Source organism: Prinia subflava, chromosome Z, assembly GCF_021018805.1.
Source record: "Prinia subflava isolate CZ2003 ecotype Zambia chromosome Z, Cam_Psub_1.2, whole genome shotgun sequence".
Taxonomy (NCBI): domain Eukaryota; kingdom Metazoa; phylum Chordata; class Aves; order Passeriformes; family Cisticolidae; genus Prinia; species Prinia subflava.
In genome coordinates, this window is record NC_086283.1 from 100535228 (window position 1) to 100548787 (window position 13560).

A 13560-nucleotide genomic window follows, 5' to 3' on the forward strand; every position below is an offset into this window, starting at 1 on the left:
AATCTACTTAAGGAAAGGAAAAAAGGGTACTTTCACATTGGAGGAAAATTAAAACTAGTGAAGCAGAAAGGGCATTTTCTTGGTTTCTTCATGGATGAGAGGGAATTTAAATGCATCTCTCTGATAGCTTTGGTTCGCTATTTTGGCAGGATGGCTTTGTTAGTTTATAAGGGAGAGAGGCTGATTCTTTCCCAGACTTTTTCAGAAATTCTCTTGTGTTTTCTCAGAGGGTTGAGTGTTGAGAATATTAATTTTGAAAACTAAAAAAGTACTTTGAAATGCCTCCTCCGTATTTCAGAGATATTCTCCATGAAGAAATTTTTAGTGTTTGATAAATATTTTTCTTTTGTGGGAAACACTTCCAGTCAGGAAATCTGAACAGCTGTTTACAAGGACTACTTATCAGTAAAACAGTGCCATGTTTTTATAGGAGTCTTTTTTTTTAGTCTGTGATTTTGACTATACAACATTTCGTGGGAAGTACCATAACACGTATTAACATGCCTTCAAGTGGAATTGTACATCTGTTCTCCTCTAGAGAACATAATGCCAAATAAGTACTTACTTTTAAAAAATGTGGGGAGTACTGTTAGCATTAGAATAAAATAAACTTCATTTTCTTTGAATTAGCTGTATCCTCTGACATACCAAATTTATATAGCCTGGAAGCTGTGAGTTTAAAATTTGGTTTTGTAATATCATTACCATTTCAAGTGCAAAATTTTTCATGAGAAGAATTAGGCCCTGTGGTTAAGATGCCAGAAATACTCTCTGTGTGGAGGGTCAGAATTCAGATCAGCTGTCTGGAGGACCTCATTGCAGTCCAAAATTTCCTCGTGAGGAGGAGGAGCAAGCGCTGATCTCTGCTCTGTGGTGACCAGTGACAGGACTTGAGGGAATGGCCTAATTCACAGAATTCACAGAACCCACAAAACTGAAAGTCTGTATTAAAAGTCTAAAACATTCTTGTTGCTAGGGGCCTATGAGTGGAACAAGAAGCAGCAAACATTTTAATGTTTGGGTCCACTGCATTGTTATGTTCTCTGGCATGACTTGACAGTAACAATGATAGGTGATAGGCAGTAGCTAACCTTCTGTCACCTATCAGGTTTTTAATAAAGGCATTACATTTTCACATGTTGTTTTGCATTTGCAAAATGGGTAAGTTACTCATAGCTTTCCAAGTGTATATTGTGGCCAAAGTATTTATTCACTCTGTAAAAAGGGAATCATTTAATATTTTGCCTCGTCATCAGAGACAAATTGGGAGACCCTTTATTGTAAAAGACTGTCTTCTGAAAGCAGACCTGAACAGGTGATGGAAGGCTTTATGCTGACATTTTTTATGCAGTACACATACAGGCAAAAATAATTCTTCTGATGGATTAGTGTATGTGTGCAGAGCTGTGCTTCTTCTATAGAACATGAACGATAGTAATTTTTCTTTTCTTGTACATAAGCAAGTGTGGAAGTACTAACCTAACAGATTAGAAAGAACACAGATGTTTCAGACTGAGTTTCTCAAAAACTATTTAGCCAATGCGTAGGCATGTTGTGGCTGGCAGTAAGTTTCCTGAGTCATCCTGAAGTACCCTGCTTGATGAGTACAGTAGTGTACTTCCTTATTCTAGCAGTAAAATTTTAACCTTTAAAAAAAATCCTACAAAAACTTTAGAGTAACCACAACCATGTAATTTTGTCCTGTACCCTGTAACTGGCATGTTTAGCAAGTTAGAAACCATGGTTCCATGGATATTCATTATGTATTCTTTTCATCTGACATTTTTAGCTGAGTTTCATATGCAGTACCAAGGACTTTGTTGTTTCTTACAGCACCTATACTATATATACTCTACTCTACTCTACTCTACTCTACTCTACTTTATTTTGTTGAGAAACTTCATGTGCTCTTAAGTCATTGGCATTTCAAGAATCTTGGTACTATTTGTAGGTAATAGTTTGTTCTCTTCAGACTGTGATTTGCATTGCAACTTATCCCTGAACAAAAAAGCTTTCTAGACTGGTCACGTTAGATTTTTACTTGTAGTTGTAATGTGCAAATTAAAGGGTCAGGCTTTACTGTGAGTCTTGGCATAGTCAGCTGCACCTTCAGGAGCATCCTGAACACATGGAACTCACATGCACTGGCTCAGTGCTCAAAGTTAGCATCACAACATACTGTTTTGGTGTAAAATATGCAAAAGATACATGCAATTTAGCTTTCCTCAGCAAGTTTTCCAAAGTTTGACTTAGTTTCATTACATACAGTCTTCCTCCAAATTCTTCTAAGTTATTAAAAAACTATATTGAAATTGTCATAAAGTGCTATCTCCTACTATTTATTATTTAAACATAGTCCATGTCTATAGGCATTTTTTTCCTCTTTTGGCACAGGAGTTGAGTATTCTAACCTCTTGCCATATATTTCTGTCATATCATGCTCTCTTGGCACTGTGTGCTTCCCATGCTTAATTGCCTCAGAGTACTTACATTAATAATGATAGATATTTAAACCAAATTTCCCATGTTATTGCAAAAATCTTTAAGCTGCTCTCCGTGAATAAATAGATACAAGAGATCTGTAAACATCCACTGAAGAATAATTAAATTACAATTATTTCTGAAAGATGTTACTTTTTTTTCCCTCATATATTTATTTTTTGCAAGATAATTTATCTATTTTGTTTTGAGTTTATTTTCACAATTTTGCTCCCATTTAGTTATGTTCCACATTTTAAACTTGGAATAAAAGATTACTGCTTAAGAATATGTGAATATATCTAAATATAAGAAGAAGAACATAGGAAAGAAAATACTTGATGGTATGACTGTTGGTAGTAGCTGAGTTTACTTTGACATACGTAAAAAATACCAGTTTAAGCTTTGTACTATAGGCTTCTGTTACATTATTAAGAGCCTTAGGTTTCAGGTCACAAAAACTTTATGCTCATCTTTAAGTTAGAAGCCTTGTGTTAGTCTATTAGTCTGTTCATCAAAAAGAGAGAAAGTTTCTATTGTTTTTCTGAGCAAATTAGAAGGCAGTACTTGAATATCTATTAACTTGGGAGACAAATAGTTCACTTAATTCTAACACTACTGATTTGTCTCAAAATTAGTAATTCCACACTGGAAATCTGCTAATCATCCCTTTGGTTTTAGTCCTCACCTGTGTTGTTTCCATAATGGAAGAAGAGGCATCCTGTTCTTTATAGGAAACACTCTACTGAGATATGGTATCCTGCTGTTGAGTAGGTTGCAGATTAAGAGTTTGTGATACCTTTTTCCACTGCTTAGAATTCTGTCTTTACCATAGAGCAGATGCCTGTTGCTGCAAATATTTGCAACTTTCAGTGGAAGCAAATGTCCTGGAAAGAGCCAAGACTAAAGTTTCTTTACAAAGAGTTGGTCTGATGAGGGTATAAACCCTGTCTTTATACCAGATATTTTTCTGATTTAATTAGTAGGGTCTTAGAAGATAAGGGCAACAAATTTTTTTGAATGAAAAAGGGCTAAATACCTGGAAATTTTTTATTTAATATTTTTTAAAAATCCATTCATTCCCATTCTTAAATTGAATTTTAATTTTTTTTAATAAGGAATAAAACCAAACAGAAGTCTATCTTTAGTTGTTAACATTAAGAGCTTCAAAACATCATCCACACTGCTAGTCTGCCAGTAAGTGACATTACAAAGTAAAGATTTCCTACTTTCTCCACAACAGAAGAATGTCATGTCTACAAAATGTAAATGTCAAGGGAAAAAAGATAAATTAACATTGCTTAGAATTACTCAGAAACCTGCAACAGTAACAGTGTTTTGTGAAATGTAAGGTAGAACACAGCTGTAAATACTTGCCTCAGAACTTGGAAAAGAAGCCACCCTATGTAACTATTTAGTAGTAGTCAGATATATGGTGTTTCTGATTGGTTTTGTATGTGTGATCTCCCTTGTAGAAGAAATATTGTCTTAACCTTGTGGGAGATGATAAATCCTTGGAATGTTGAATTCCTCTTTGTTCTTGGTTTTGGATCTGGTTATTATTGATGAGTATTTCCATGATTTCATTGCAGCATGTTTCCTCCTCTTCTGTGACATTTGTCTGTGAGCCTGAATGGAATGCAGGTGTTAACAGAAATACTACTAAATTAAACTTTGTTCGTAAATTCTAAACTAATTCATTAACTATTTAATTATTTTAGCAAATAATTAAAAATGAAATTTAAAAATTACCTCAGAAGCACAACAGGACAATACATCCACTCAGTAAAAGATTTATTTTAGACCAAAGAAGGAAGTTCTGGAAGCAAAACCTTCAGTACAAACTAAGCTGTTACAACCCTGATACTATTTTCCTTCTAAACTCTTGAGACACCAGGGAAATAAAGAACATCTGTTCTTGGACAGAAACATGTTTAGTGTTTATTAAATTCCAAGTTTATTATTTTAAAGGAATATAGGAAAACATGAGAAAAGTAATCCCCACCACCACCCTCTGGCACCCACCTCCTCCTGATATCTGTCAGAAAAGATCATTTTCTCATACAATTAACTTTCCTTGCACCTTGTGAAGGGAAGATAAGGTATTTGTTCAAGAAAAGACATAACTCTAGTATCAATTATCTCACAATGCCTATGTCAGTACAGAGTCCTCTACACTACTGCAGTAGGTTTTCCTCTCAGTAATGAAGAAAAATGCTGATAAAAATTTGAAAAGGGAGAAACCTTCCCCATTCTCACTTCCTCACTGAGAAACTCCAGTCACTAAATGCTCCAGAATCTTGCCCATGCAACAAGCATCTGTGTCCCTGACACAGTGAATAAGATAAAGGGAAAAAGGAGGCATCTCTATCATGGCAGATTTTACTTCAGGATAGATTTCCTGTGAATCCAACACCAGGAAACATGCCCTGCAGTATTTTCATTACAGTCTTCCAGTGTCTTTCCTTAGTTACATCTCATTCAGTCTCTCAATTTTACTTCCAGTCATACTTCCCAAGGATACCTGTAACTGTTCCAATAGCAGTCTGTTAACAATACTTAGTCTTTGAGTTACCAATATGCTGTAAGGTTCTGAGCAATATGAAGGCAGTCTGAAGTACTCAGGATATCTTGTACTTGAGAAACACTACTGTAAGATTCATTTGCTTATTATCTGGAAATTTTCCTCAGTGATTTCACAACTCCATTATAAATTGTCCCCCAGTCATGAAGGAGAGAGGTTTTTTTCCCTGTGTTCAGAAACAGGCTATTATTCTAAGTGACAGGAATTCTTCAGCAGAATATCCAGCTTTCTAAGATGAAGGGAAGAAGATTTGGGAAGTACAAACAAAATACCCCACCACAACAGAACAGTTCAGTCATAGAGAGTAAGAGGATGATACCAATCGTGTCTGGCAGAGAATTGTTTTGGATTCCTCTCCCATCTTTCTGTTGCTTCTAGGTGAGGCTGACTTGGTCAAGAGGTTTTTAAAATTAAGTCTTCTTAGCAAGACATTTTGAGAACTTTAGAAGACAATTACAGACCTTTAGTTCTTCTCAGAGCGTGGATAAGTAAATGTAGACAGAACTGCGATGATTTTTGGGTGATTTTACATTCAGAGTGTTGTATCTTCAGTCTTTCTGTCCCCAAAGTTTTTGAAAATCTCTGGTGCAAAATCAGCTTGAGGAGTTCCATTTAAAAATCACTGTTTGCCTTTTGGGGGAAGAGACAAATGAGACTAATTACTTTTTTTTTTTTTTTTCTTCTTTTTAGCAAGATTTCACTTTTGAACAGATGAAAATTTATGTGCTTGTCAGCAGGATTTGTCGTAACTTAGAGTTTATCAATGCTGGCTTTGCTTTGCATGATGCTTTGCTTAATAATTAGGATTTTATAAAATTATGATTTATAATCATAATTTAATAATTATACTTTATAATATATGAATATTAGATATTAAGCTTCAGCATTAACATACTTTATATCAGGATTAAATATTGGGATATTTTACCTGAAAAAATTTTCTTAGACCTGAAAGAAAACATTGACAATAAAAGCTTTGATCTTACTAATATTTTAAGTCAATACCTTTTTTTTTTTTTAATATATTATGCTTTGTTGCTTTGGTTGAGACCATTTCTCTTTAAAAATAACTCATATTTTTGCATGGCTATGTCAGAGCATTTTGGCTTCAGCCTTTGAATCAAAATTTAGGAAAAAACTATAATTTACATTATTGTTCTCCTTAATGTCTAATTAAGTATAGGCAGCTGGAGTTTCAGTGCAAATAATTAGACAGCTATTAATAATTTTCAAATGCAAAACAGAAAACAGTGTATCTTCTCTCACTGCTTAAAAAGATTCTAGTTTCAGTGATGTGACAACACAGACTCTTGATTGATGAACATATGGCTGAAGAACTAATTTACCATGTTTGGTGGAATTTCAGCCTATCTAAGATGACCATGGATTACAAGTTGATGTGTATTTGCAGTAATTGCATTCTGAGTTTTTAGAAAAGCGATACTTTTATGAAAGCAAGTTAAAACTGGATGTGGTCACTAATTCTTTGCCTTTGACAGGTTCTGGTCTATATTCTGTTTTAGTTTAGTCTCAGAAAAACTAGACTGGTGAATCTGTTGTGCAGTAATATCCAACAAGGAGAGGAAATTGAATTAAAATAACTCTTCATCAACCTTCTATAGTTATTTTTAGGTATTTATTGGTTGCACTGTTGATAGAATATCTTAAGCCCTTTCATCTAATTGTCAAGTGTTAACAGCATTTTTCTTCACATTGTTTATCTGGTATACTGACCTTTGTGGTGTTGCATAGCAAGATACAATTACAATGTAAGCAAACTCGCTCTACAGAGCCAAGAAACAATTCTAATGTGAATTAGAATTAGTCCCAGATGTCAGGCATGTTAATGGTAAAAAAAAATAAGTAAGAGAACTGGATTTTGAAGAGATTTATTTAAGAATGAGAACTGCAGTGTGAAAAGGTGAAGTCTTCATTGGTTGTCAGATTTAATCTGAGAACAAATGTAAAATAAAGAATGGTAGGATTTCAAACAGAGCAAGACAGCAAAAAAAAAACCAACAAAACAAGAGAACTTCTCTTGGAATATCAGTAGAATATTTCAAGAAGGATCATGTTGAAGAGAGGAATAGGTAGATGTCATTTTAGGGCTTTTGATGTTTATTGTCAGCTGTCCATAGGGTTTTTTTCTTCCTTTCTTCTCTTCTAATGTGGTAAAATGAACTTCATTTTGCAAAGCACTCATCTGCTGTTCCTTTCTGCACCACTGACATGTTTTTTGGTTTTAGATGCTTAACAACCCCTTAACCTTGGAGCCTTTTGGCTAGTATTCAGTAAAATGCCCTGTTATTTTTGTTCCCAAAAAAGCTTGTTCTTTTGGAAATTCTGTATGATTGGGTTAGTGTTTATGTTGAGGGAGTTGGTAAGGTGGTGAGTTTTTTTCTGTTCACCTATGTTTATGTGCTTTCTCTTGAAATACTGAGTTTAATTAGCATGCTAAGGTATTTCTTCACATGATAATGTTAGTTACAGTAGCTCTCTTTCAACTTTGCAAGTTGGAGAGAAGGGCTGCAGCAAATTCTCTGAATGTTCATCTCATTAAGGTAAAATTGGAGAGGGACACAGGAGAAGTTTGCATGTCCTGTGCTCGTGTCCCATTTAATCTGAACAGCATCAAGCAGACTTACCATGTGGCTCCCTGCCACTTCTGCTCTCTGTGCCCAGTTTCTTAGACTATAAGTAGTACCATTAGCTTTCACTATGTCTCAATTTTCTAGCTACCTGGTTATCTCTAATCAAAGAAAAAATAATTACGTACTGCAATGTTTTACCATCTAAGTGAGACAGCAAAGCTGATTTTATGATGAGCTCCTCCACTGGTTCACTCTGCCACCACACTTGAGTTACCTGAGTCCTGTAAAATTGTTTTAAAATATTTACATATTAGTTGTGTAAGGCCTGCACAACTTGCCGAACACAGTTGTGAAACAAAACTGAGCTGGTAGTACTTAGTCTTTATTTGTATCAGTAATTCTGAATAAAAAAGGTGTTGAGTCACATGTCATACTCAACAGAAGAATACATGTGTAATACCGTGTCCTTCAAATGGAGAAAAGAAACAGTTTGCATTTTATCATTACTTCCTTTCTGTTTGGAGCTCATGTATCAGTGTTGCATTGATGTTCCCTAAGAACACTGTCACCTCAAAACAACCCTTTTCCTTTAGGAAAGGGGAAAATCTAATTGCAAGCAGCAATAGGAAGACAGACTGTCCCAGAAGTTAGCTTCTGCTTGCCTCCTGAAAAATACATTTTTGTTCTTGGGGGGTTAAAAGCTTCTTTTTGGAGGAAGACAGTTTAATTTCTTTAATCCATTATAAGTGTGCTCTTATCTCTTTAGAAATGAAATTTGTTTGTGTACGTGGACTTGATTACAGCAACATGAGTTAGAAAAGCAGGAACACTTTGTCAGTACAGAACTTAACACAGGGTCCTCATATTTCAGTGGCATATTTGCCTTTCATGAGGTGCCTGACAACTTGCCAAATCTGACATTAAATTTTTGCAGCTGTGTTTGTAAAAATGAGGTGTCCAAATTTCTTTTGCTGCTGTTTTGTCCAGTTTCCTTAAGGGCAGGAAAGTGTTAAATTTTTATTAGTATACCATTTTCCTCGACTCCCTTGCTGTTCACCTCACTAATCCAGAGGCATTTGGACATGGGAGATGTCTGTGTTACTTTGCACTCTCACACAGCCCATCATCTGTCAGGAGCTGGAGATTTGTGCCTGAGATTTGTATCATTATCATACTGGTAAAGGTTTGGAAGGGCATTCTCTTCAGTGTGGGACTTAGGGCCTAGAATAGTGAGCTTTTCTAACAAAGCTCAGTCAGATGAATTCGCTTAAATATGCTGTTGCTAATACCCACATGCTTGGATCATACGTGTAGATATATGCACAGAGCATTAACCTCTCTGCTGATAATTGATTCGTGTGGTGCAGATTTGAGCCATCATTTGAGACAGAATAAAGCATACAGGTTTAGTTTTAAATGTTATTTTTTATGTACAAAATACAGATCTGTCTCTTGAGAACGAATGTTAAGAGTCATAATATAATAGCAACATTTTTTGTACTGCTTGTATTGTAAGTCTGGTTTTCCAGTGGGGTCACTAGGGTCTTAAAGAAAGCTGAGTTTTGAAAATTTGAAAGCTTAATATAGTAATTGATATATTACTGGTCAAACAGAAAGTTTAACATTTGGTGGTATATTTGTAATTTGCTAAGAATTCCTTTGCTACCTGCTAGTCACTAATTTTAAGGGTGCAGGAGTATATGTTGCTGTACTTGCATTTTATTTTTATTACTTGTCTTTACTACATTGTTATTTGTAATATATTTTAAAAAATCCCTACCTTCCACTTTTATCTTTTCTTTTTGTTAATATTTATTTCCTGAAATACTGCCTACTCTAAGCAAGAATTTTATGCAAATTCTAAACTGAGATGTTATAAACTCTGTGATGACAGGACCACTGTGATTTCTTTTTGGTGGTAGAAAGTCAGTCAAGCAAGCAAAAAATATAAATATATTGTAGTTAAGTGAAGTTTGCTGAAGGACTGCAAAATGTTACCAAAGTTAACAGAACGATGACTTCATTTTATTTCTTTTTTTAAGTATCTTGTAAATTAGAATAGATTATTGTATCAGTTTCAGTAACCAAAACTTAATCTGTTTGCTGTGGAGCAATAGGAATACATTTTCTGTAATGAATGCATTTTTAAAATGCATGCAACCAGTTTCAGTTTTAAAATCATACGTGAAATAGTGTAATTGTGCTATTATTATTAAAACTATAACAAGAATCTGTAACTGCTCAGCTAAAAATCTAATTTGAATGCCTGGAATAATAAGGGTAGAAATATGATAAGTAGATGTCAATATTAAAACCGGCTGAAGGAGGAAGGCTTCAGGCCTTGTAGTAGGTAGAATGAAACAGCAGATTTCAGTATCCACAATCCTTTCAGTATTAAATTTTCAGTAAAATAAAATTACTTGTATATGAAAACATAGCCTTTCCCCAGCTCTCTTTTTTTTCCTGATCAGCTGATGAAGAGACTAGCAGCTCGCTGCTTTGCTGGCTTGTTAATTTTATCCCCACTAACTGTGATTTCCGATAGCCGGCCTGCTGATAGTGGTAAGGTAAATATCCTTTTTCATTGCCGTCTTGAAGATTCAGTAGAACTACATCACTGGCATGTGTAGGTGTGTAACACATCAAAAGTCGGTGTTCTCCGTGTTTCAATGTACAACTGAGTGCTGGAGGAGAGCAGTGACATTAACTGTTGACAGCCTTGCATGCTGTATTTATTATTAGCTTTTCTAGCTTCCAAGATATGCAGAGAAATTTCCTTTTCTTAATCTTCATTAGCCTCAGTGGTTTATAGCGCGTGTCCTGCTTTAGCCAGATGAATATTAATGAATTTGTGTGCAGATTTTTTTTTTTCCCTTCTTCTTTCTTCCTAACTCATCAGATCTCGAGCCTCCTTCATAGTGAATATCTGAGTGCTGTGGAAGCATGATGTAAATTGTCTTTTGATTATTAAGGCCTAGTTTCAGGCTGTCTCTCAGGATTCTGCTTTTGTGTTTGTCTTGGATTTGCACATCGGAGGATGCTTAGGAAACAGATTTTAAAATCCCACTGTTTTTTAAACATGTCAGGTTATTTTGTGTTGTGCATCAGGTTTTGTTCACAAAACGTTTTTGGAGAGACATTTTACACAATTGAGAAAAATAATGTCTAGGCTGTAATCACTTTTTTATATTGATTGTTATGCTCACATGATCATAAATATTAGCCATGTTTGGTGCTGTGGAGAAATGAAGGTAATTGCCTTAGGATTAGAGCTCTTTCAGCTACGAGAAAGGATTGATTAGCATTTGCATGCACTCAAGGCAATATTGAGAAGCAAAAGCGACAAATATCAACATCAGTTATGTTCTGAGAAAGCATTAATCAGAAAGCCTTAGTTTTAAGATTTTCTGGTTTGTTTTTATTTTTTTTTTTTTAATTTCAGTTTGCTTATGACCTGGTATTTTTGTGTCTTTTCTTTTGTTGGCTTTCTCAAATCATGAAAAGTTCAGCTTCCTGCTTTATGACGTGGATCTGATAGCGTGTGTGAACAGGTTGCTTTTATTCCTAGTTTGTTTTTTTGTACCAATTTTTTATCCCTCTGCATAGAGCTGCTGGGTCTGGTTAAAAGCGTACATCCAGGTAATTGAAAGAATTAAAATTAGTGTTAATTGTCTGTGACTGTGTGTATGGTTTGGTTTTGGGATGGGCTTTTTGCATCCCATGTTCTGAGTCCTATTTACAACAGTGCTTCTGCCTGCCTCATCGTTACTGTTCTAGAAGAAAATTATACATTTTGAGATTATTTTAATACTTGGGTGGTTTAAAGTTGCTTAAAAGTCTTGGAAGAGGAGTTGTTACTGCCTAAAGCATCTCTGTTTGTGTGTGAACTGACTTTGGGAGCTGAGCACAATTTAGAGTGTCCTGTTTGAAAACATATGGCATCAAAGTCTGTTTTGCATGGAACCATGTAACCCAGAACTGACACTGATGTGAAAAAAATTAATGTTTTCTGTACACTTGCTGGGACAATACCCCAGGCCATTATGTGGGAAACTGTGATTTGGTGTAGATTTGAAGGTTCAGGTAAACAACCTATTTAGATTATAGCGGGATCCATAGAAAAGTTAATATTTAGTGTCTCTTTGGTTGCTAGTAAGTTAGTTTCTTGTACTCTTGTTCATAGATAAACCGAACATCTGAAGTTGAATTATCTGCATCCTGTGGAATTCCATGGGTTTTTATTGTTGTTTTTAAATATTGTTTGTTATTTTCCTTTGCAATCTCTCTTGTGTTTAAAAACCATACTTTTTGAATCCATGGTTGTCAGGCAATCGAAGACGGCAATTTGGAAGAAATGGAAGAGGAGGTCCGGCTTAAAAAGCGGAAGAGACGAAGAAACGTGGATAAGGATTCTGGGAAGGAGGATGGAGAGAAAGCAAAGAAAAGAAGAGGCAGACCTCCTGCAGAGAAGTTGTCTCCCAATCCACCCAAACTGACGAAGCAAATGAATGCTATCATTGATACTGTGATAAACTACAAGGATAGGTGAGCTTGGAGAACGTCTGTCTCTATTGCATGTGCCCTCTCCCTCCTTACTGATCTCACTTCCTATATTTTATAGCAGCTTCATTCTTTTCAGTCTTTAGAAAGGCATGTTGACACTGCTTTTCTGAAGAGGAATCCCTCTTAGGGCCTCACACTTTATAGAGTTTTTTTTTTTTAAATACCCATCTGATAGAAAGTTGTTGAAATGCAGTTTAAGAAAATAGGAATGAAGTCATTCTGCTCAAGGTGTGTACTTAAGAGCATTCAGCTTCAGCAGGATTTTCCTCCAATTTAGTGAGCATGTATTGAAATTAATCTTTTCAAGGACATGGCTACGGATGTACTAATTCAAGTTTACATGGGTCTCACGATGAGAGGCTGAAAGGCTGCTCAAATTGCTCATATATCATGAGCATCAGAGCTGCCAAAAGAAAAAATACAGAAATACTGAACAATCAGAGATGAAAGCCTGTTTGTCAAGAAGTCCCTATTTTCAGCATAAAAATATGCTAAATAGTTGGACTTTAGGATAAAACTGTTCCTTCTAATGTGAATGTCATCTGAAGACTTCTGTTTTGCTAATTTTTGAACTGCAAATCACCTATGCTTCATGAGCAAGAAATTGAGAATTAGTTCATAAAGTCTTTGACACCGACTTGATTGCAGAAGTCGTATTTAAACTGTTTGTATCTGCCAAAAACCAGTAAAGCCTTCTTGTGTGCTTACCCTTCTTTGCTGTACATTGAATTACTTAGATCATATAGCACCTATTATAAACTTAAGTTAATATTACATGCATTCAGAGAAAGTCAAGAAGTATTGGCATTAGGTGACCTGCACTTACATGTAGCAATGTATTTTCTGCCTGTAAACAACTTTAAGTTGTTGACTTTAAATGGCAACTTGCACTCTGCCCTTTTTTACAGTTCTGTTCTATTCTAGCTCTGCCTGTACAAGGGTAATTTGGGTGGTACTTGGTAAAGCACATACTGCTGTGATCTGTGGTTTTTTTTTTGGACGTAACTGTTAAAATGAACCATTCTGTGATTTGTGGGCTCTTTCTAGAATACATCAAAAAGTATTTTATTGTATTGTAACAGCATTCATAGCAACAAACACGATGAGCAACAAGCTGACTACAATCTCAGTTGTATTTAGCTTGCTGGGACTCTCAACTAAGAATAGCTGAGAAGAGAAAAGTATTCAAGTTCAGGTGTTTCAGTCAAGACTGCAAGAAAGCATCTCTGCGATTCAGATCCTTGGCCTTGGACCTTCTCTTGAAGCCAAGCATTTCTGATCAGGATATGTACTTCTCACTTCTAAAATAGCAAATAAAGTTGCTTCCCCTAGCAGGGGATAGCT

At 35.4% G+C, this 13560-nt stretch overlaps 1 protein-coding gene across 7 annotated transcripts in view; it reads left to right on the plus strand.

The window, feature by feature from the left end:
• SMARCA2 (SWI/SNF related, matrix associated, actin dependent regulator of chromatin, subfamily a, member 2) overlaps window positions 1–13560 on the plus strand; it is a 120179-nt gene that overhangs the window by 88625 nt on the left and 17994 nt on the right. For all 7 annotated transcript variants that reach the window (XM_063423777.1, XM_063423783.1, XM_063423781.1 and 4 more), the window contains exon 29: window positions 11981–12198. In XM_063423777.1, coding sequence (XP_063279847.1) covers window positions 11981–12198 — 218 coding nt within the window. The remainder of the gene's footprint in view (window positions 1–11980; window positions 12199–13560) is intronic.